The sequence below is a fragment of the Rhamphochromis sp. 'chilingali' genome (assembly GCF_963969265.1).
Source record: "Rhamphochromis sp. 'chilingali' genome assembly, chromosome: 5".
Classification (NCBI taxonomy): domain Eukaryota; kingdom Metazoa; phylum Chordata; class Actinopteri; order Cichliformes; family Cichlidae; genus Rhamphochromis; species Rhamphochromis sp. 'chilingali'.
In genome coordinates, this window is record NC_137932.1 from 12082442 (window position 1) to 12104107 (window position 21666).

At 41.2% G+C, this 21666-nt stretch overlaps 1 protein-coding gene across 1 annotated transcript in view; it reads left to right on the forward strand.

Annotated features, from left to right (window-relative positions):
- mthfd1l (methylenetetrahydrofolate dehydrogenase (NADP+ dependent) 1 like) overlaps positions 1–21666 on the forward strand; it is a gene marked incomplete at its 5' end in the record, with an annotated part of 46455 nt that overhangs the window by 14452 nt on the left and 10337 nt on the right. Inside the window, 9 exons of the mRNA XM_080883919.1 lie at positions 366–506; positions 1808–1876; positions 6222–6333; positions 13025–13164; positions 13587–13628; positions 17800–17903; positions 18025–18202; positions 19639–19746; positions 19843–19995. Coding sequence (XP_080740045.1) covers positions 366–506; positions 1808–1876; positions 6222–6333; positions 13025–13164; positions 13587–13628; positions 17800–17903; positions 18025–18202; positions 19639–19746; positions 19843–19995 — 1047 coding nt within the window. The remainder of the gene's footprint in view (positions 1–365; positions 507–1807; positions 1877–6221; positions 6334–13024; positions 13165–13586; positions 13629–17799; positions 17904–18024; positions 18203–19638; positions 19747–19842; positions 19996–21666) is intronic.

Here is a 21666-nt window from a genome sequence, read left to right on the forward strand (position 1 = left end):
TTTTTAAGTTTTCTTCATCAAATTAGCTGATCCGAAACTAGGCCATGTTCATAGGACTTTATTCTCTTTCTCATGTGATAAGCCTGGTGACTGCCGTTTTGAAGAAAGTTGCCAGTTTTCTTCCCACGCTGTGCAAAACATTTTATTCACTTAAAGCTTTTATTCTTGAGTCTGAGAAAGATAAATTAGATTGTAAAGGCTTAAGCTTACTATTTTGCATTCTAGCTCCAAACAAACTCATCCATTAAACTTTACTGCAGGTAAAACATTTGTTTTCAGCTCTCTGCTAGCAAGTGTATAAAAGAACTGCTGAAACTACAGTCCTGGTTTATGTCGCAAGTGATTTTTCTTTTCTCACACCCCAGACTGGGTTTGACATTGCAGTGGCCAGTGAGATCATGGCCATCCTGGCCTTGGCTGACAGCCTCGGGGACATGAAGAACAGGCTGGCACGCATGGTGGTGGGGACCAGCCGCTCTGGACAGCCTATCACAGCAGAGGACCTCGTATGTATTTAGTGTTGTAATCTCATTTGTAAGTGTGGAAGTATTATTGCTGTCTAACTCAGAGAATTTTAGACCAAAAATATGGATTTTTTTAAAAATTTGTTCTGAAAAAAGTTGTTTTTGTGCTTAAGACTGTAAAGAAGAGTTATAGAAAGATAATGGTTTTAGTCCTTATCAAGCTATCTTTGATTTATTTAAGTGATACGAAACATCTTCAAATCTTAATTTGAGAAATTAACTGTATATAGTGGAAGAAAAACACTTGTAGTGTAGAAAGTGGAAGTTTTTTTTCACTCTGGAGCATTCAGCTGTGAGTTAGTACAATGCTCCAATCTTCCCAGGAGTGAATGTCCCAGCTAATTCACCATGAAGTCCGACCGTGTAATGGTCAGAGAACACAAGCAGAAAACCCGAGTGTTAATCTCAGACTTCACAGGCCTCGGTTAACATGTTAAATGTTAAAGGTCGTGAAATTAGTTACAAAAAAGGACTGAACAGGTGTGGCTCTTTTGGAATTGTTGCCAAGAGAAAGCCTGTATTCTCAGAATCAACTTTCTGAGATTTCCTTACTTGGATGATTGAGCTTGCATCAACCAACCAAACCAACACAGCATATCAGCACAAAAACATCATACCAAGTGGCAAGCACGGTAATAGAGGGAGGATTTGGGCAACCGTGAACTCTTCTGTATACCAAAGTATTCTAGAGTCAAATGTGAGGCCATTTATCCAACAGTTAAAGCTTGGTCAAAGCTGGGTCATGCGACATGTCAATGATCCCAAGCACAGGAAAACTTTAAGTTTTAGCGACCCATATTAGATTCTTCAGGCTCTGGTTTCCCACACATGACTGTGATGTTTCAGAGCTGTAGAGGAGGAACCTCCATAAAGTTGCATTAGCATTTCTGATATGCCAGGATGTGAAAACACAACCACACATCAATGCCTGCCCAGTGGAAATATGCTCTGTGTGTGTGTGTGTGTGTGTGTGTGTGTGTGTGTGTGTGTGTGTGTGTGTGTGTGTGTGTGTGTGTGTGTGTGTGTGTGTGTGTGTGTGTGTGTGTGTGTGTGTGTCCACGTTGCTGACAGAGCATTTTGTGCAAAGCAAGATTTACTTGCATGCAGGACGGAAACTTGCAAATGGACTGTAAAAACATTTATCATCCAAAGTGGACAGCTGTTTGACTATACTTTACATTATCAGTTGTTTGTATTAACGAGCTCAAAGTTTTGTCTGAATCTTGATAACCTGCTCTGTTTTCCAGCCAGCACCCTTATTTTTCTCTCTTCCTCTCCGTCAGGGTGTGAGTGGGGCTCTGGCGGTGTTAATGAAAGATGCTATCAAGCCCACGCTGATGCAGACCCTTGAGGTGAGACCTGTGCACAGCCCCTCTTAAATAGTCGTTATCCCGCTCAGCTGAGCAGCTTCTGATGAATATCTTATGGAATAAATGGGTTTGCTCCGCTGCTGCCGGAGAAAGCGTTCCGCTGAGATCCTTAAAGAAAGGATGATGGATTGGCTTTTTTCCTCCCAGGGCTCTTTATCTTAATGGCAGTTTAGCTCGGTGGACAGGTGAAGCTCTCGGCCAGGGGATCCGCCTGATCCAGTTTCATGCAGCTGTGCTAGGGAAACACTTTAATTTGGTTGTGATGATGATAACAAAACTCTGCTTCTCACAACATCTGGCTTTTATTAGGCGTTTGAGATTTTACCTTAAGAAGAATTAGACATGTGATACCACAAGGATATTTCTTCCATGTGGACAGAAAGCACATACGCACCAACATATTTGTGACACTACGCCCAAATCTTGTCCTTGCAGCCAACATGATTAGTCAAACTCTATGGGAAGCTGGGGCACTTTTAAAATTGAATACACCCAACATGAAGGATGCATATTTTTGGTTTTCCCAAGTTTATTTGTGCATTTTTAGAAGTTGTGATTAAAGTCCAAAGCAAGGATTCAGTTTTGGATGATGACATCACAGAGAATAAAAGAGTAAAACTTTAATGTCTCTGCTTTTTTTTTTTTTTAATCCAGTAAACACTGATGATTATCTCTAGTGTTCTCCTGTTTTTGATATTATTATTATTTATATATATTTCTCTTTTTTTCCTATGAGCAAGCACTTGGTGACAGTGGGAAGGGAAAAACTCCCTTTTACCAGGAAGAATCCCCAGGCAAAACCAGGCTCAGGAATGGGCACCCATCTGCTGCAAATGGGTGGTGTTGAGGGAATGCACAGAGAGACTCTCTGCTGGACAGGCTTCCATTAAACCCAATCCTAATATATGTTTGTTAAACAGGATTGTATACAAGTGGAACATTGGCTTTTATGCATTTTTAATAAGTTCTCACCAACGTTTGGACAAACATATTCATTAGGCTTGTTCTATAAAGGTGTTGTGTTATAGCATCACAGTAGAATGTGTCATCTTTAATGTTCACATTCCCGAATGTAAGAGGTGCGATCAAAACGTTCTGGTCAGATGCTATTTTGAGCACCTTTTGATTTTTTTTAAGGTGTTTGATTGGATATCGTTTTTTTTTGTTTGTTTGTTTGTTTTAAAATAATGGGATGATTGCTTTTGACTTTTTGATCACACTTGATTCAGTTTTCTTGTGCACAGACTTAAAACACTGAGTTAAAGGCCAAAGATTTACCACACAAGCTGAGGGTACTTTTCTGCCCATTTGGTTTAAGTAATTAAAGTTTGCAGTGAACACAATGTTAGCAGTCATGCTTGTGATAGCGACTTTTTGTTTCTCGTTTTGACGTGATGGCTGTTTCTCGTTTGTTTGTTCCTTGTTGGTTTTTGAGCAGAAAGCTTGATTATATGGCTGCTGGGTGGAGAAAATAAACATCGACTGTCCCGGATTCTGTGTTTTCAAGGGTGCGGTGAGGGTTGTGTTGTACGAAGCAGAGATTTGGTTACTTTTTGTTTTTGGGAGGAAGCGTTGCGGTCCTGTTGTGTGAAACTGTTTCCTGTGTGGGTTTCCTGCGATTCTGGTCAGGGAACTGGTATCGGGACCAAGCGGGCCTCAGAGCTCCATGAGAATTTTCCGCCGAGCTTGACCGCCTTTGCCCTTTGTGCCCTTTTGGCTCGTCACGGCTGTGAATGCAGATGCACTCCTGACAATAGAGCTGGCATACGAACGCTGGCGCTGAGCTTGCATTTCTGTGTCGTTTTTAGATGGGACACAATTTGGATCACAAGAAGAAAGGGGATAGTTTTTTCTCCCTGTGTACGTGTCTGTTAAGCAGACTTCAGTTGTTGTGTGAGTTTTCCAAACATCCTGTCTACGTGGAGGTTCACAGAATGCATCTTTCCTGGGGGAGAGGAAGTAGACTATAGTATAGAGGGCAAGGGTTGTGTGGAAATGCGGAGCAGTTTGAGTCGTTGTGCTGTGTCAGAATACATTTTGGATACTTTGTCACTTTAGCCCTGCTCTGCAGTTGACATATAAAATTGGCCAAGTGATGCGCGATACCCGGAAATATTAACATGATCTCCGGTTTCCTGTTTTTATTCGTCTCTCTTTCCGAATGTTCCTAATCCTTGCGTTCAACAGATGGAAAGGTGACACAATGGATTTTCATTGATTTCCACTTTCATTCCATTGTTGTTTCCTCCTGGACAGATGTGGAAAGAGTGAAAATTTTGCACTGGGTCAAGTTAAACCTCAAAGTTTGCAAACACAGATGGAAATCCGTGTAATGTTTGACGTCCATGTCCTTCCACTAAAACACAGAAATGGATGTGATGTTTTTGGCTAGGTAATGGTACTAAATTGCAATTTCTCTTCATCTCACGGTCTGCGTTTTGTCTTCTTCCCCCTTACTTTTCATTCTTAACTATGCATACACTTTTTTTTTCTTTTTTCTTTCATTCAGTAAATGCTGCTAGTGGCAGCTTCGCTCGTGACCTTGTTAAAGAAATGATTTACTCCTCTGAGGGGAGGCTGTTTATGCTGGGTGAGGGAGAGGTATGCAAACAAAAGCCTTGAAAATCAGACTAGGCCTTCCCATCCTTCCCTTTTCCTCTCTCTTAAGGAATTCATATTCAGTGTAACAATGGGTCAGCTGCCTTCCCTAGTTTTCTTTCTAAGTAATGACCTTTTTTTAAGAGCCTGTCTAGAGTGCGGCAGAAGGATTTTGATCTCGATGAGTGGGCCTTTCCTTGGCAGCCGTAGTCTTTCATGCCTTTCTTGCAAGCAGGCTGCACTCCACAAAACGGATCTGAATTATTCTGAGAGGATACATCTGCTACTTGTAAAGTACACCAGCTGTGCGTCTGTGCATTTGAAGTAACTTTAACTGGGAGGCAGCAAAATAAAAAGTCATTAGTTATTCCTTTACTTTATTTAATAAGTGATTTAGTCCAAGAAATGTTGAAAAATAGTGGAAACATGACAGTAACAATTCTTTACACTTAAAAAAAAAAAGCCAATGATATTCAGTTACACCTAGTAGAATATGTGTCAGTGTTAACTCTTTGAGGTCCACGCCAAGAAAAAATTTGTTTGCTTTTCTTATTGACTTGGGTGAGTAATCACCACAATCAATACTTTTTTTTTTTCAATAGACCCTGGAGTTTTTAAAATATTGATCTCTACCAAATGGTTGAGATGTCACTCAATGGTAAAAGTATGAAATGTCATGTAATTCAAGTACAGTAGATAATACAGTTGAAAAAATCAAATAAAGGCCCAAATTATAATTAGCTTAATAACAAAAACTATCCAGGGCATTGGATAGAGTTTATTTCTAGTAGCATGCCAGTGCTACTTCCTATCAAAGGAAAGTATATCAAACAACAAAATACATATTTTTTTAATCTGCAAATGTGAAAAATGTGCAACAGCACAAAATACTCACATTCAGGCCACTTCTGATTGAATGCTACTGTGGAAAATCATTTTTGTTTGTAAAAAAATAAAATAAAAACAGTGCAAATCGAGCACATCTGCTTATGGTTTTGGTCGTTGGGGTCTTATGGTGTAGCATTTACTCTGTGGTGGTGGAGAGCTGAATCATGGTTGTCCAACTCTAGATGCAGCTTGTTAACTTGGTTCAGACACAGCCAGGCAGAAACCTTTTGAGAGCCATCGGTTTCTGGTCCAGTAGGGCACAGTCCCTCTTGTAGACCAGGTATTCAAGTCAAGGATGCATCCGAACAGTGGAATATGCCATCTCCTTAAAGATGAATTGATCATCGGAATCTTAGGTATTTAAATGACATCAGCCAATCTTACCTATAGCAAACCTGTGCAGGGTGACTTCATAGAGCAACAGAAAAGAGTGATTTTTGTTGTATTTCTTACTGACTCAGTGTTTCCTTTGTGTCTTTGTAGGGCTAATCGCTGCGAATGTGAACTTTGCACAGCTGCACTGCCAGATTTGAGGCCTTGAAGTGCTCCTTTAGTTCGTGTGGGTGTGTTTCTAGCCTTTCCAAAGCAGTCCAAATCAACAGGCAACACAAGCCTGGCTCATATTCAGGCTGGCAAGCCAGTGAAGGGCCTCTTAACTTCTGCCCACTGTTTAGACAAACCCCGCATCAGCATGTCATCATTTATCCTGGCAGCCGGGGTTAAAAGATGTTGAATTTTCTATGAAAGAAGTGGTTAGTTAGTATTTAAACTTGGTTGCCATGGGTTGCAAAGTTTTCTCAACTCCTCCCATATGTTTGTGCACCCCTCTTAATTGTTGTAGGGTACGCCGGTGTTTGTCCACGCTGGGCCCTTCGCCAACATCGCCCATGGCAACTCCTCGGTGCTGGCAGACAAGCTGGCTTTGAAGTTGGTCGGACAGGACGGCTTTGTGGGTAAGAGCATGCGGCCCATGCATACAGATCACACACACACACACACACACACACACACACACACACACACACACACACACACACAACCACAAAACCTTTGTGGGGATGACAGACAAGAAGATCTCAGCTGTCGGATCTAGGAGTCCCAGATGTGTTTGAACTGAAGGCTTAAGCTTCGTTAGTAGAACAAACAAATTTATAACTTATAATTTATTCCAGCCATGAACTTCAGCGTGATCCCCTGCCGCTGAAGGCTTTAGCATGAACTCATTATCAGCCTGGTTCTGGATCTGTTCTGCCTGCCTCTGGTGGACTAGCATTCTGCTCTGGTGCTGTTCCTCCATAACTTTCTAAGAAGCTAGTCGAAAGAAAAAATATCAGCGCAGAGGAAGGAAGCAAGTTGATAATCTTAAGAGCCCTTGGAATGCTTTAGAGTAAACCACACTAATCCCTTCAACGTCAAAGCACACTGCAGCATTTCCATTTTTATCGGCCTATCTGTCCCGCTGCTCTGTCTTCATTTACTTTGGCTGCAGGAATATGTCTGGAATGCATGTGTGTGTCTGTGGTTTTTGCCAGGTGCATTTGGCGTACACGCAGATCTCCTTAAGGCGTACGTTCACGTTTAGGCGACAGATACTTTAGCCATCAAAGCTATAACAGGTATAAAAGGAAAAAAAAAGGTTGACTGCTTGGGCAAAACCAGCGTTTGTCCAAGCTATCATCTGTGAGTCGGACAAATGTGAGGGCAGAGAGCTGGATTTCACAACACTGAGCATAAAAGCAGGGAGACTTGTATTTGTTTTAAGCCTCCACCTCTCTCCATCTCACTTAGTTACCATCTGTATGTCTTGTTCCCTGTCTCCCTTCCCTTTCCGCATATTCGCTACCTGACTCTCAGGTATGCCGGGAACCCCCCACCTGGCAGCTGGGACGCGTGTGCCCTCCTCTTGTTCGTCCCATCTACAAACAAACAGGAACACTGAAAAAACAAGAACATTTTTACAGATGTAATGTGGTACAGCAAGTCATTTCTTTGTGCAATCTTGTGCAGTGAAGCCCAGCAGGAGAGTAAACCCGTTTTCAGATGATCAGATAGGTGGTAAAACTGTGATGATGTTGATAATTCCATATTTCTCAGAAAATTGTTTAAATAACACGGTATGGTAGGTCAAAGATGAAAACAGAAGGAATATAGGATTTGGCATCATCCTGATGTCTTATTCTTTTTCACCTTGAAACTCCAAACCTATTGAAAAAAAGACATCTGCGAGCCAACACATGAAGTTTTCCTTCATTGTGTCACCGCACATCATCCTGATGCTGTAAATGCAGACTAAGGTGTGTAAAAGCAATATACACTCACTGTATTAAAGGTAGAATTCCCTACCCTTGTAGGAAATCACATTGCCTTGTATAAAAGAGTTTTGTCAGAAATAGAGGAGCCAACTACTTGTTAGTATTTGTGTTACAGTAATGGTTTAACAAGAGAGATAGACAGTACACATATTTTGAAATGTTTGCAGGAGCCTGTTAAATATTTAGGCTCTGAAAAATTATTATTACTATTATTGCTATTATGACTAATGACCAAAACTGCAAAAAATTAGGCTAAAGTTTTTTTAAAGGACAATTAGAGTGAAGAAACTACGTCTGGCACTCATGTACAGTAAACACGCCCAAGTTTCGTTAATTGCTGGGACCCTCTTTGGTGAGTGAAAGTTGTTGTTGTGCCATAAACTCTTTGTGAACTCCGGGGGGGTCCGGCACTAATGCTCACTTTAAACCCCCTTTTTCATCATTCTTAATATTATTGTGGTGTTTTTCAAGTCACTCTGGAATCTGGACTTAACATGAAGAAATGCTGCTTTTGCGGGGAGGGGCGGCTGTCGGGAGATGAATTCCACATGACAGATGTGTGCGTCTCTTGTACCATTAACCGTCTGGAGTCCTGAACGCAGATAACCCCGCGACACTTATTTATTATAAGGTTTAAAAGATCACATTAGAAAACGTGAAAAAAAAGTTTTGCAGTCATGTTGGAGTTTTTTTTTTATCACCTACATAGACAAACAGTTGCTTGAAAATTATGTTTGAACAATTATGTGAATTCAATTTAAAAGAAAACTCGGTTACATTATAGAATTTGATTCTAAATTGGCTCTAGGACAGCGGTCCCGAACCTTTTGGTTTATGTATGCTGGTTTATCTCCGACAATATTTTCACGGACCGGCGTTTAAGGTGTTGCGGAAAAATACAACAAAATAAAACCAGTACCAAAAAAAGGAAGATTTATTCGTAACACACGGGAAAAGGCCCAGGCAAACAGAGTTAACGATAAAAACCGATTTTAAAAACCCTGAAAAGCATAAATTTCACACCTGAGCCTCAACTCTCGCAACCAGTCCGTGGCCCGGGGGTTGGGGACCGCTGCTCTAGGAGGTAATGTGAGTATGAATGGTTGTCACCCAGCAAATAGACCACTGGCCAATAGTCCAGGGTGTACACCACCTTTTGAGCAAATGCAGATGGATGAGAGATAAATCACATTTTTTTATGATTGCTTGAACATTTAGTTAGAAATGTTATAGGATTAGCTGATTTAGCTTTTCTCAGTTTGTTTGTTCATTACACAAAAATTAAAGAAGTTAAATTAAAGAGCCTTAAGGCAAATAATGACAGGCATGTGTTCTGACATTTGATTAAAGTAGTAGTACTTTTTACTTTTAAGTCTCTTATTGTGGAAAACTAACAGCACATAGATGGTCGTGCAGCCTGCTCTGCCTTGTTTGTGTTTTTATTGGCAGCTGTGCTGATACCAATGCTTTGACATCTAGTTCCACCATCCCGATCTTTCTCTCTCTCCTTCTCTCTGACTCTGCTCACAACATCATCGACCTCTTCCTTCCCTCTCGGTCTCTGGGCAGTTCAGGGTTGTCATGCAGAACAGGAAGCTTGCCAGTGTTTCCTTAGGACATCCTCCGGGTTCACTTTCCCGCTTGATGCAATGCCATCGAGGGGAAACTGTCTTTTCTGTTTTCTTTCTTTCACCTCTCAATATGCTGCGTTGTGTCGTGTGAGTACTCTTGTGCTCGCTTTTTGTCATAAAGTTTCTGGAAATCCACAAATACTGTACCTAAGAATCAGATTTTTGTTGGCAAGCTGTTTTTGTATTCAGAGCCAAAGCTCTAGTGTGGTGCTAATGAGAAACATTGCACTGAGCGCTATTTGGCCAAAAGAAAGCCGAGTTACATTTTTGCAGTCCTCCCGCAGGCTTTATTTTTTTTCCTCTTTGAGCAGATAGACTTTTCAAGATGCAGGCGATGCAGCCAAGGCCCCCCAAGTCACAGTTTCTGCTAAATGTTGTTGTTGGTATTCCAAGAAACTAAGTCCTGTTAGACTTAGTTCTTCTGCTCTCCAAAAGACTTTCTCAACTTTCTGATTTAATTTCATTTCTCACGTATTTCCATCTTCTTTCTCTCCTCCTCTCGCCTTCCCTCCTTGAAGTAAATTTACGCTTGCGTCTCGTGAAATAAATCACACCGTGACTAGCATTAAACGAAGACAAACAAAGCAGAGTGATGCGTTTCTTCTCGCAAACACTTGTTTTTTCTCTAAAGCCTCAGAGAGATTGACCGTGGCTCAGGGGGTTGGGAATCGCATCTGTAACCGGAAGGTCGCCGGTTCGATCCCTGGGCTCTCTGTCCTGGTCGTTGTGTCCTTGGGCAAGACACTTTACCCTACTTGCCTACTGGTGTTGGCCAGAGGGGCCGATGGCGCGATATGGCAGCCTCGCTTCTTTCAGTCTGCCCCAGGGCAGCTGTGGCTACAACCGTAGCTTGCCTCCACCAGTGTATGAATGTGAGAGTGAATGAATAGTGGCATTGTAAAGCGCTTTGGGTGCCTTGAAAAGCGCTATATAAATCCAATCCATTATTATTATTATTATTATTTCATCAAATGTCAGACACAAGTACTGCCAAGCTAAAGTACTCTCGTGTTTCCAAAGGCATGTCAATAAATGTTTTCAGCAAATTTCTTTTTGGATTAAACACAGTTTAGCTCATAAAATTTAGTGAGGATTCATTATTTTGCTGTCATAAACTTTAAGTCTTCAAAGTTGAACCAAGAAAACGACTTGACATATTAGACATTACATGTAATAAAAGTAGAATGTACAAAAGCCTGATTTATTTTTTTATGTAATTATAAAAGCCTTCCAAAAGTTCAAATCTTCCAAAAGTTATTCCATCATTTAGTTTTTTAATAACGGCGATGGAAAGAGGCGTTGAAGGTCATAGCTTATGATTCACTTCACTTCAGTGACTCCTCTTGGCGGAGACAGCTCTCATCAGGATGGGAATGATTTATCTTAGAATGAAGGAGACCGCTCAGATTTGATTTGCAGTGACGCTTCCCTCCAAGTGGAAATAGATCCAAGCCCCCCTCCCCTCGTTCCCTTTTCAATTTGTAAACCCATGTCTTCGTCATTACTGTCTACGTTCAGAAGTGGAACTGGTCAAAGCCCGTCTCTGTGGAGCTCAAGTCTGCGCACAGGGTCCTACGCACAAAAACTTGTATGAGACGTAAAACTGATCAGAATGACACAAACATGTTATTTGTTTTTCCCATCTGAGTCCCATTTGGGTTTTTTTTTTTTAAATCGTTTTAATCAAATTAGCTGTCAATAAGGTTAGCAGTTGACGAGCACAGATGTTACACCACTGGAAGAAAGAGGTTATCCAGGATGGGTCAGTTTGAGCAAGAGGGGAAGCGGGGTCTGTAGATGATTAAGTTTATGGGTTGTGTATTGGTTCTTTAAAAAAAATTTAAAAAAATTTAAAAAAATGTTAACTCCAAAAAAACTCCCCAAAAATGGGAAAATAACAGCAAACTCCTCCTGTTAATGTTATTTTTCGTGAATACCCATAGTGAGCAATTTGCCCTATATTTGGTCATCTGGTGACCTTTTCTCTCACAACAATCCCTTTTTTGGCTCTTAAACCCTGTGATTGTTTTTAGTCAATAATGTCCTGACCTGCCCACCCAGTTGGTTCGGCAATTACAAAAGTTAGTTGTTTTTTATTAGAATAACAAAACTGTAATATGGATAATTACCCTTGGCTGTTAAAACAAATCTGCGCCTTGGTCTTTGTTCCTTAGTAATATTTGGTTGTCATGGGACAGTACTCCTTGTAGATTCCAGTACCATTTAAAGATTGTATTTCAGCTAAATTCTGTGGGGGTTTTCTGACTGAGTTTTCTGTGTTTTGTGATTTTCATCAGTCTTAAATTTGTAAAAATTTACTTTTGGGCTTAATTAGAGTTTTTCCTTGCTTTAATCACTGACATGTTTTTTTTTTATCCTTTAATAATACTTAAATTATCACTACTTTGATAAATGTTTTCTGAGATCAGCTGGTTTAGACTGGTTCCTTTAAAAAAAAAAAAACATTTTACACTAATATTGCGAGGGCCAGCTGCTACTAATGGACCACAACTTGTTAACATTATGTCACATTGACAAAGTCCTCTATATTATCGGGACCCGTGGGAGACATTCAAAACAAACGTTATTAATTTGACTGACAGAAAATCATGCTGCATTTGAAGGCTTAATCTCTCTTCTCGTGGTCACAAAGAGTTCGTGAAGCGTTAAACTACAAACTGGACTCCATGCACGTTATGGTGCATTTATTCTGTTTGGATTTTAGATTTAGATTAAATGTTTTACTGGAAGATTTCTCGTAAAATATGTGTTGGAACAAAGGCAAAGCATTTAACCAAACAGCAAAGCCGTTAGTCTTTACTAGTACCAGTAAAAGTGTTGGGGCAATGCCACTATAGCTCACCTGGTCGAGCCTGGTGACTGAAGGCCACTCTAAATCATCTCTTGCATGTCATTCCTCCCTCACTTTCTCCCTTTCTTCTTGCACACACTCTGCACTGTCCTCTTGAATAAAAGCTAAAATATTTGCAGTAATAATGTAGTCGACTTTCAGCGCATTGTGCGGTCTATCCTGCAAACTGTGATGATTCATCATGACCCATCTTTAGCACAAACCAAAAGCTTCAGAGATCACAAGGAAACAGACTTGGAAGCATGCAGTGAATTCTTCCCTTTCAAGTACCGAAAGGGAAGAATAATGGCATCTGAGCAGACTAAACAAACAGCCCAAGGTGATTAAAACCTGCCTAAACACTTTTGATGGGAAATAAACTTTAGTTTTACTGTAAAATGTGTAAAACTAGCCAGCATGTAGCAGGAAACCTTATCTTGACAAAGGCTGCCATTTCAGGTGGGGTATTTGCTTTGTTTGGAGCCTGTTCAAGAGGCCTGTGCGTAGAGCTGTCTGTATCAGAGGCCCTCTGTCTTTTTCAGAGCCCCTACAATGTACCCATTACTCAGTACTACTGTTCAGAAACCGTTCCCATGTCTCTTCCAGGCGTGTAATCGAGCTCACATGTGGTGCTGTGAGGTCAAATTGGGTCAAACCTTGAAGGTGGAAGATGAGTTATTTCAAGCAAGATGATACTTTAATGCCTGTGTCCAGCGCCGCTGCTCCAGCTTCTAACACGGCTGAATCGCAGTCTGCTCACATTCTTTATTTGCTGACCATAAATTTTAATATGTAATTCAATAATTCACTGGTAGACATGTTTATGCGTTTTGTGCCTGTTTCCTCACAGTGACCGAGGCAGGTTTCGGAGCTGACATTGGGATGGAGAAATTCTTCAACATCAAATGTCGAGCCTCAGGTTTGAGGCCCAGTGTGGTGGTGCTGGTCGCAACCGTTCGAGCGCTAAAGATGCACGGCGGCGGCCCAAATGTAGGTCAACACAGCGCTGTTGTAATAACACAGTATAGCCTAGCCATAAATTCTTCTCTGGTGTGGATGAATTAAAGAACCACTCACTTAAATGTCTCTGAAAATCTAGCGCAGCTTGTGATTGACAAACTCCAATAGTAAAATGCTCTTAATGGTCATGAAAGGCACTGCGATCCTGTGCTGAGCTGTAACTCAATTGAATTTAATGAGCTGACTATCTCATAGGGTTATCTCAGTTTCTTGGTATTCATTAGTCTTCATCCTGTTTGCTGAAATTAATCTTCCAAATTAATAACTGTGTTTATAGACTTGCTAGTGAAAATATTAAGAATTAGAAGGGTTGATTTCTTGTTTATCTCCCATATGGACAAAACCTGTGATGCTGAAGTGTCTAATTTGTTGGTCTGTTTGTACGGTTTTAGGTATCTGCAGGTGCACCGCTTCCCCGAGAGTATACCGATGAGGTAGGAACCATGAAAAATATGCATGAGCAAACATAAATATACACTCACCAAACACTTTGTTAGGTATATGCTTTGCTAGTACTGGGTTGGAACCCGTTTGCCTTCAGAACCGCCTTAATTCTTTGTGGCACAGATTTAACAAATTACTGGAAATATTCCTCAGAGGTTTTGGTCCATGTTGACACGATGGTGCGTTATCCTGCTGGAAGCAGCCACGAGAAGATGGGTACACTGTAGTCTTAAAGAGATAGGCATGGTCGGCAGTAAGAGGTCCGAATTCTGCCAAGAAAATATATCACCACCAGCCTAAACATTTGACACAAGGCACGAGGGATCCATGCTTTTATGTTGTGCCCACCAAATCCTGACGCAGCAGTCTGAATGTGGCAGCAAAATTCGAGGCTCAGACAAGACCAGACAAGGCTTTTTTCCAACTTTCTGTCGTTCGATTTTGGTGACCCTGTGCAATTTTAGCTTACTTTTCCTGTTCTTAGCTGGCACGAGTGGCAACCAGTGTAATTTTCTGCTGCTTTAACTCATCTGCTTCAATGTTTCAACATGTTGTGCATTTTTCTGCGTTTTTTAATTATAACGAGTGGTAATTTGAGTTTATATTACTTTCCTGTTAGTTCAAAGCAGTCTGGCCATTCTCCTCTGACCTCTGATATCAATAAGATATTTTCACCCAGAGAATTGCTGCCTACTGGATATTTTCTCTTTTTCCCAACCAGCAAATCCTGGAGATGGTTGTGTGGGAAAAGTCCCAGTAGATTAGCAGTTTCTGAAATACTCAAACATGCACCCACATCCAAAGTCACTTAAAGTACCTTTCTTTCCCATTCTAATGCTGCCAGCAGCTCGTCTTGACCACATCTACATGCCTAAATGCATTGAGTTACAAGAGAGTTAAAGAAAAAGGCAGTGTGGTAAAATAATGGGGGATGGGAGGTAATTATTGGCCCGTGGCATCACTTGTAATTAGGATAAAATAGTTATCTGTATCTGTCCTTATTGTATTTAGTCTGAAAGTTCAGGATGTTTTCAGGAGAATTAAGGCTATTTACACTCATTAACATAACTCTATTTGGTGATGTGCTTGGTGCTGTGTTTTGAGTAAACTACCATGGCAGTGAAGCATGACCGTGGGTGGTGATCCCACTTCCTCTTCATGCAGCTGTTTTGTGACCTGGCTCCTAATGGGCTTACTGTACACATTAGGGCTACTTACAGAGCAGTGCATCATCTTTGTATTAATGTATACTTGGTCTCTCCTCTGTGTCAAACATGTGTAATATTAACCAGAAAAATCATGGAAGGGAGACGTCATTTGACAGCATTTATAAGATGTTTATGTGATGCAATAAAGGGTCTTGGAGATTGTACTAGAGATGGCACGATACCACTTTTTTATGTCCGATACCGATATCATAAATTTGGATATCTGCCGATACCGATATGAATCCGATATAGTGTTTTTTAATCAACAAAACTGCTTTTTTAAATATCTTGCTGCATTTTGTATAAGTTCATACTCAAGTTTAAAACAACAACTACACTAAAGCTATTCTGTTATACCTGTATGCAAAAAAAAATATTTCATAGTTCAGCAATACTGATCAATCTAATAAACTTAAACCTACACCATCCTCCCTATTCTGGTATTTTAAAGAGTACTTAGCATAAATATTAAGCAACCTAACTAATAGGGTTCCAACTCCCAGCAACAACAAAAATAAATAAATAAAAAATAGGGAACCACCCCTCACGCTCCACCTCATGATGCTTAATCAACGTAATCAACCTTAATTTGATGCAGTGTGAAAAAAAAAAAGCACAGAAATCAATTATTTTTCAAGAAATATTAAATAGATTCAACATCTTTCTTCAACAAAATTGCAGACGGCACAGATGGTACCTTCCCAAAGGAAAAAGTACTATAGCTTACTAGGGTATATATATTAGACTTAATAGTCACTATATACAGTAATTGACTTCTATTCATTTTACATCAAATTAAAACTTTGGGTGTTCAGCCGCTGGTTTCCTCTTTCTGGTGCAAAGTGGGCCAAAAGCAAACTAGAGACACAGACTCGCGACAGAAAAGCCGATCAGCTGATCGTTAAGCAGTTTCATGATTGAAGTAGCAGCAGGAGAGGCAGTCGCTCCATATATCGCTTGTTAAGCTTAACGCAGGAATGCTTTACAAACATTCAGAGATGGACTTACACACTTGCTTTACTTCTCTCGGGATAACTTTGTCGGAGATGAAATGCCGGGTTGCTAGCGAAGCTCCAAATGCTATCCAGACCACCGACAGGTCCCGCATGCCACAGCCGCTCTATCACGTGATGCATACTGCTCCGACGTGCTAACGTTCTGAGGCGAGTTATGGCGTGTTGCAAGTTTTGTGAGGTGCTTTCGTGATATTTAATGGATCGGATTACATTTTTTATTTTTCTCCGATATCCGATCCAGTAATTTAGGTCAGTATCGGACCGATACCGATACGTAATATCGGATCGGTCCATCTCTAGATTGTACTGAACCAGTCCACCTCAAGCTTTCAGCTGCATTCCCACTGACATTTAAATCTCCATCTACCTGCATAAATCTGCTGCCAACAACCGTGATTAGAAGCATTTGATGTATTAAGAGAACATTTGCCGTCGGTTTCTACTATGTAGACTTAAGCAAAAGTGGAGTCGGGATTCTTTTGGTGTGTGTGTGTGTGTGTGTGTGTGTGTGTGTGTGTGTGTGTGTGTGTGTGTGTGTGTGTGTGTGTGTGTGCATGTGCGGCTGTATCTGGCCAAAATCAGTGGTCTCTCAGGCAGGTTCAGCTGAGTAAATAATGAAGCAGTTAATTAAGGTTAACTGTAAAGCCTGTAATAAGAACCAGAAGTACTGAGGAAAGCAGAGCTCAGGAAATGAATTTATGGGACCTGTATGGCCTTACTCTTCTTAGCCTGTGGCTACACACAAATAGTGCTAGATTAGATTACTTTGGTCGCATAGGAGCTTATCGTGAAGCTACTACAGTGTGCACGTAGTAGCATGCGGTTCAATATGAGCTATTGAATTGCTGCACACATCACCGGATCAAGTATAATGATGCAATCACATGCAAAGCACACAAGTGTTAGTAACGAGACATTTTATATCAGCCTGAACAACTTATACAAAATGGTGAATAGGACATTAATGTATTTAAATGAAGCTCCCACTAGAATCACAGATTTCCTGTCATGCCCTTTAAATCATATCTCTGTAAACTGCTTATCAGTTACACAAGAATCTTTAGCATTTTTTCCACTGGTGAGCTGAAGATGCAGGAAAACTTTCTCCATCTCATTTGTTATCTTTTAGGGGTTTTTTGTATTTTTATTATGACACAGAATAATTTCAGTATTAAGTAAGACAGGAATTTCTTTTTGGCGGGGGCTGAGTGTTTTCATAGAACAAAGATCCACAGGACACAATTAGCATGTAAGATTTCTGCAAACCATTTAAGTACTTATTTCTGACTTATATAGTACTCGGAGTGAGGGATATGGCCTTGAAATTCTATCACGATATAAGTGTAACAGGTTTTTAACCACCTGCTGAAAGCTCTGGTTTTCCACCATGTAGCTGAATCAATAAATTCCATTCTACCATCTTCCTCCCTCATGGAGTGCAACTTGGAAGTGCTCCAACGATGCTTGGTGGAGTATTTTGCTTACATTTAGGTCACAGATGATAGTATCTCCTCCCTCACGCCGTGATTTCACCTTTAACAGGAACCGTTTTCTTGCATAATTTGCAGGTTGTTGGGGAATGTTAAAGTAACTGATGTGCAGCTCTTGGGCATCCCCTGAACTTAAACTCGTGTAGAAAAGATGTGACACAATGTGACATTTTTATATTGCATAATATACCGGTGTAATCGTGGGCGGGATAATATAACACAGCCCTGTGTATTGTTTATTCTGTTAAAGAAGCCAAATGAACACATCCACCTTGTAAGAAACTGTGCAGCGCAGATGTTATGAAGCTACAGGACGTGTAGCTCGTCTATTACATTTATAATATGTTTTGGTTCAAGTTGTGGCACATTTTATGGGTTAGATGTGTTTTGTTTTTTAATAACAGTTTGTTACCTCTGCTCTCTTTCCTCTTTCTCTTCCACCTCTAGAACCTGAGCCTGGTTGCTGGCGGCTGCCGTAGCAATCTCAGGAAGCAGATCCAGATTGTACATCTGTTTGGGGTACCGGTCGTGGTTGCTGTTAATGTCTTCAAGTAAGTTGTATATTACGGCTATATTTTTTTTTTAAAATAGCTACTAATTGTGATTAATTTGTATTTTATATAAACGCCAGCTTCGCGCTGCTAATGGTGCTTTTTTCCTCGGATCTTTTAGGACAGACACCCAGGCAGAGATCGACCTTGTATGTCAGATAGCGAAAGAGTGTGGCGCATCCGACGCTTTGCCGTGCAACCACTGGGCGCAGGGTGGAAGAGGCTGCTCGGAGCTCGCCCAGGCTGTGAAGGAGGCTGCCAGCAAACCCAGCGACTACCAGTTTCTCTACAACACAGAGGTGAGTGCAGATAATGTAGTGGAAATTTTATTTAGTTATTGCTCTACGATAGGCGGTATCCCTGTTCCTTCTGTTTCAGTGTTGGATAATTAGTAAATTATGTTGATTTTGGGAGCTAGAGTAGGTTGAAGTAAAAAAACATCAGCTGGTTTGAGTTAGCGAGTCTAGGAGGTTGTGACTTAAATTAACTGACCTTGTTATGCTGTTTGTGTCTTTGTGCATGGCTCCATTAGCAGTAAGCATGTGCCTGCATGCAAGCGCTCTCAACAACAGGATTTATTGGATATTAAATTAATAAATCAAACCTTAACTGCTGTATAATAAGGTGTTCAATCTTTTGATTATTCCATGTACTAGACGAGTTAGAGGGAAGGTCAGACAGAAAACCTCAGGCTTGGATGTTTGCCAGAAGAGAAGGTAGTGTGAGAATATCCCATACCTGCTAAAGTTCCAAGTTAGCAGCTCGGATGGATGATACAGAAGAACTGCACCTCGATACACCTGGCAGGTGATGGTGTCTCATAGCGAAGATGCTGAAATTCTGAATATATTAGTGATGAGATATTCTGCGACAAGCTGCAGTTTAGGAGATGAAGAAAGAAGTCAAAGATGTGTTTATAAATGGTTTTTATATGTTTCTCATTAATAAGCTGTTGATGCCATAGTGCTCAAATCCGCTGTTATTACATGTTTTTGACCAAAAAGGAAAAACAAAGGTTTGTAGTGTCAAGTGAGAATCAGATATAACGTTCTTTTTTTAATCTAATGACACCTGAATGTGTCGGCTTTGTTTACAAACCACACCTCGGGCAGTTTTGCATTAGAAATTAGGCCATCAGTCTTCCAGGTCAGAAGCATGGTGCAGGACGACTGCTGTGTTCCTTCAAATCACCCCCCACCCCCATATCCATCCCCTGTGGCTTGTCATGTGCTCTGATGTTGTGATGTGGACATTAATGTGCTCTCTGTGCAGAGGAGTTTTTTTGTTTCCTGTTCTCATGCTGTCCTCCCATAGGTTGCCCAGCGTGGGAAGAGGTCTCTTTTTTTCCTCTTGTACTTTTCCCAATGTTGTGTAATTTTTTCAGTGTTATTCTCTCAACGCTGCCGGTCTCCGACTGTATTCCCATGTGATGTCTTGTTGTTGTGTGTGTAAGTCGGGGGGGGTCCTATTCCTCTGTGGGGCAACCTGCATATGGCCAATAAAGCATTCATTCATTCATTCATTCATTTAACAGAGGAATAAAGGCAGCTTTCTTAGCTATCACATGTCTGATAAGAGCTCAAAGTTTAAATATTTCATTCATTTTGCTGAACTGTGTTTGATTCTGATGTCACGCTGATATGTGTTCACTTCACCAAATCTAATTTCCTCACTTCCCTTTGAGTGTAGAGCTGTTGTGTGTTCACCTGCATTTGATGCGCTGTCCTTCCGATAGATGTCAATCGTGGAGAAGATCAGAACAATAGCCCAGAGAGTGTACGGGGCCGATGACATCGAGCTGTCTCCAGAGGCCAAGACCAAGACAGATTATTACCATCAACAAGTGAGCTCACTGCCGCTGCAGTAACTGACTCATCTCATTTCTCTTTCCTCTGTGACAAGGTCACACAATGACTATTTCTCTTTTGCCTTTTACAAGGGTTATGGTTCATTGCCCATCTGCATGGCCAAGACCCATCTGTCCCTGTCCCACATGCCCGACAAGAAGGGGGCACCCACTGGATTTGTTTTGCCAATCAGAGATGTCCGTGCCAGCATTGGAGCTGGCTTCATCTACCCATTAGTGGGAACGGTACGTGGTCTGCAGCAGGTTAACGTTGACGTCTTGGTCCATGCCTCATAGCGCGAAGTCACAGAGCTTTTTGAAAGTGATTGGCTTCACAATACTGCACAGAGGTGATAAGAAAGTGCATTTGGTGTCACTTACAGAGAAAACTTGGACCAGCTTTATGTAGGCTGTAAAGCAGACGTCTGCACAGAAATCACACCACAAGTGTTTTCTTGTTTCTCGTGCCTACACGTTTGCCTGTGCAGCTGCTTCTTTCTTGAAGAATGTTCAATTTAATTTTGTTAACATGACACCGTTCCTTAACCTTGCCAAAGCTTAATATCTCCATTCTCCAACCCTTGAAGCTCATTCTGATCTTCAAGGGTTCGGTGGGTGTGTAGGATTATTGTTCCTTGAATGTGCTAATTCATCTGTCAATGTTAATTCCTTCCTCCCTCGAGTTCGTCCCCGGAGAGTGTGTGTGATTTTGGTCCTCTCTGTTGCTTTCCCTGAGCCATGTAGTCCTACTTAGAGCAAACAAGGCTGGCTAGAGCCTTTTGCTTGATGATGGGCTGGGCAGGCAGGAAGGAAGCGGCTTCCTGAGTGCTTTGGCTCCCGCTGTTTCACCAGTGTGCCCTCAGGGCCTGGCTTTGAAAGGCTGGGCCAGAGGTGTGAGACGCTGGCCATGCTTGGAAAGGCATCTTGTAGGGTTGTGGCATCTCTCCACTTTCCACAACCTGCCTTTGATGTGCTGCTGCCTATGGAGCCACTGGCACACTGACATCTCTTGAACTATGACTTCTAACCCAAAGAAAGTTCTTTGTTTGTCCTCTGAACTCGTTGGCTTAGCTTCTGCTTGACACACTGACCCAAGACTGAAACTTTTAATAGTTTAAAGATTACACCATTTCTAATCGCTGCATGATTTTCATGTTAGCACCTGTTGCTCTGGCACAGTTAAAATTGTGCTATTTTGTTTAAAATGGCTTTATTAAGAAAAAAGTCAAGAAACCTCCATGAGATAATTTCTTCGATAGAACTGTCAGGGGACTTCCGATGCCTTAGCTCTGATTACAGCTAAGAACTCAATTCTCCCTTCACGGAAAGAGGTGAAAAGCTCTCAGTCAAGATAATAAGAAGGAGGATGGCGGGGTTTTAGATCGATGGGTAGGTTAGGGGTCTGCAGGGTGAAGAGTCAGGAAGGCACTGATTTGATTCTCCAGATATGTATGGGAGGAGTTGCAAGCGGAACAATAGATGTCTTTGGAATTCATATCCTGTTAGAATTGCTTTCACTGAATCATTACACCCTAAACCAGTCAGGTTTATAGAAACGCCCTCCTTGGCTGAATATTCTCTGGTTAAACTTTAAAGATGGTTGATGATTAAAGATTTCTTATCAATTCTAAGAAAGGCAACAGATATAGCAGTTAGCCCTAAAGCTGCAGCATGCAATACGAGTCGATCTCCTGCAGTGCCCCCTTTTCTCTTCTAAGCCCCACCCATAAGCAGTAGTTGTAGTGGTCTACGCATTCACCTAACAAGCAAAAGATCCCCAGGTTGATGCTGGAAGGAGCCACAAATCCTATTGAGGTTTGGTCAGCAAAGGCATCTGGCATTTAAAGAAAATATCTGCCAACCCAAATACGTGGAGCCTCTTGCTGCAGCAACCCCATGTGAATAACGTATCAACCG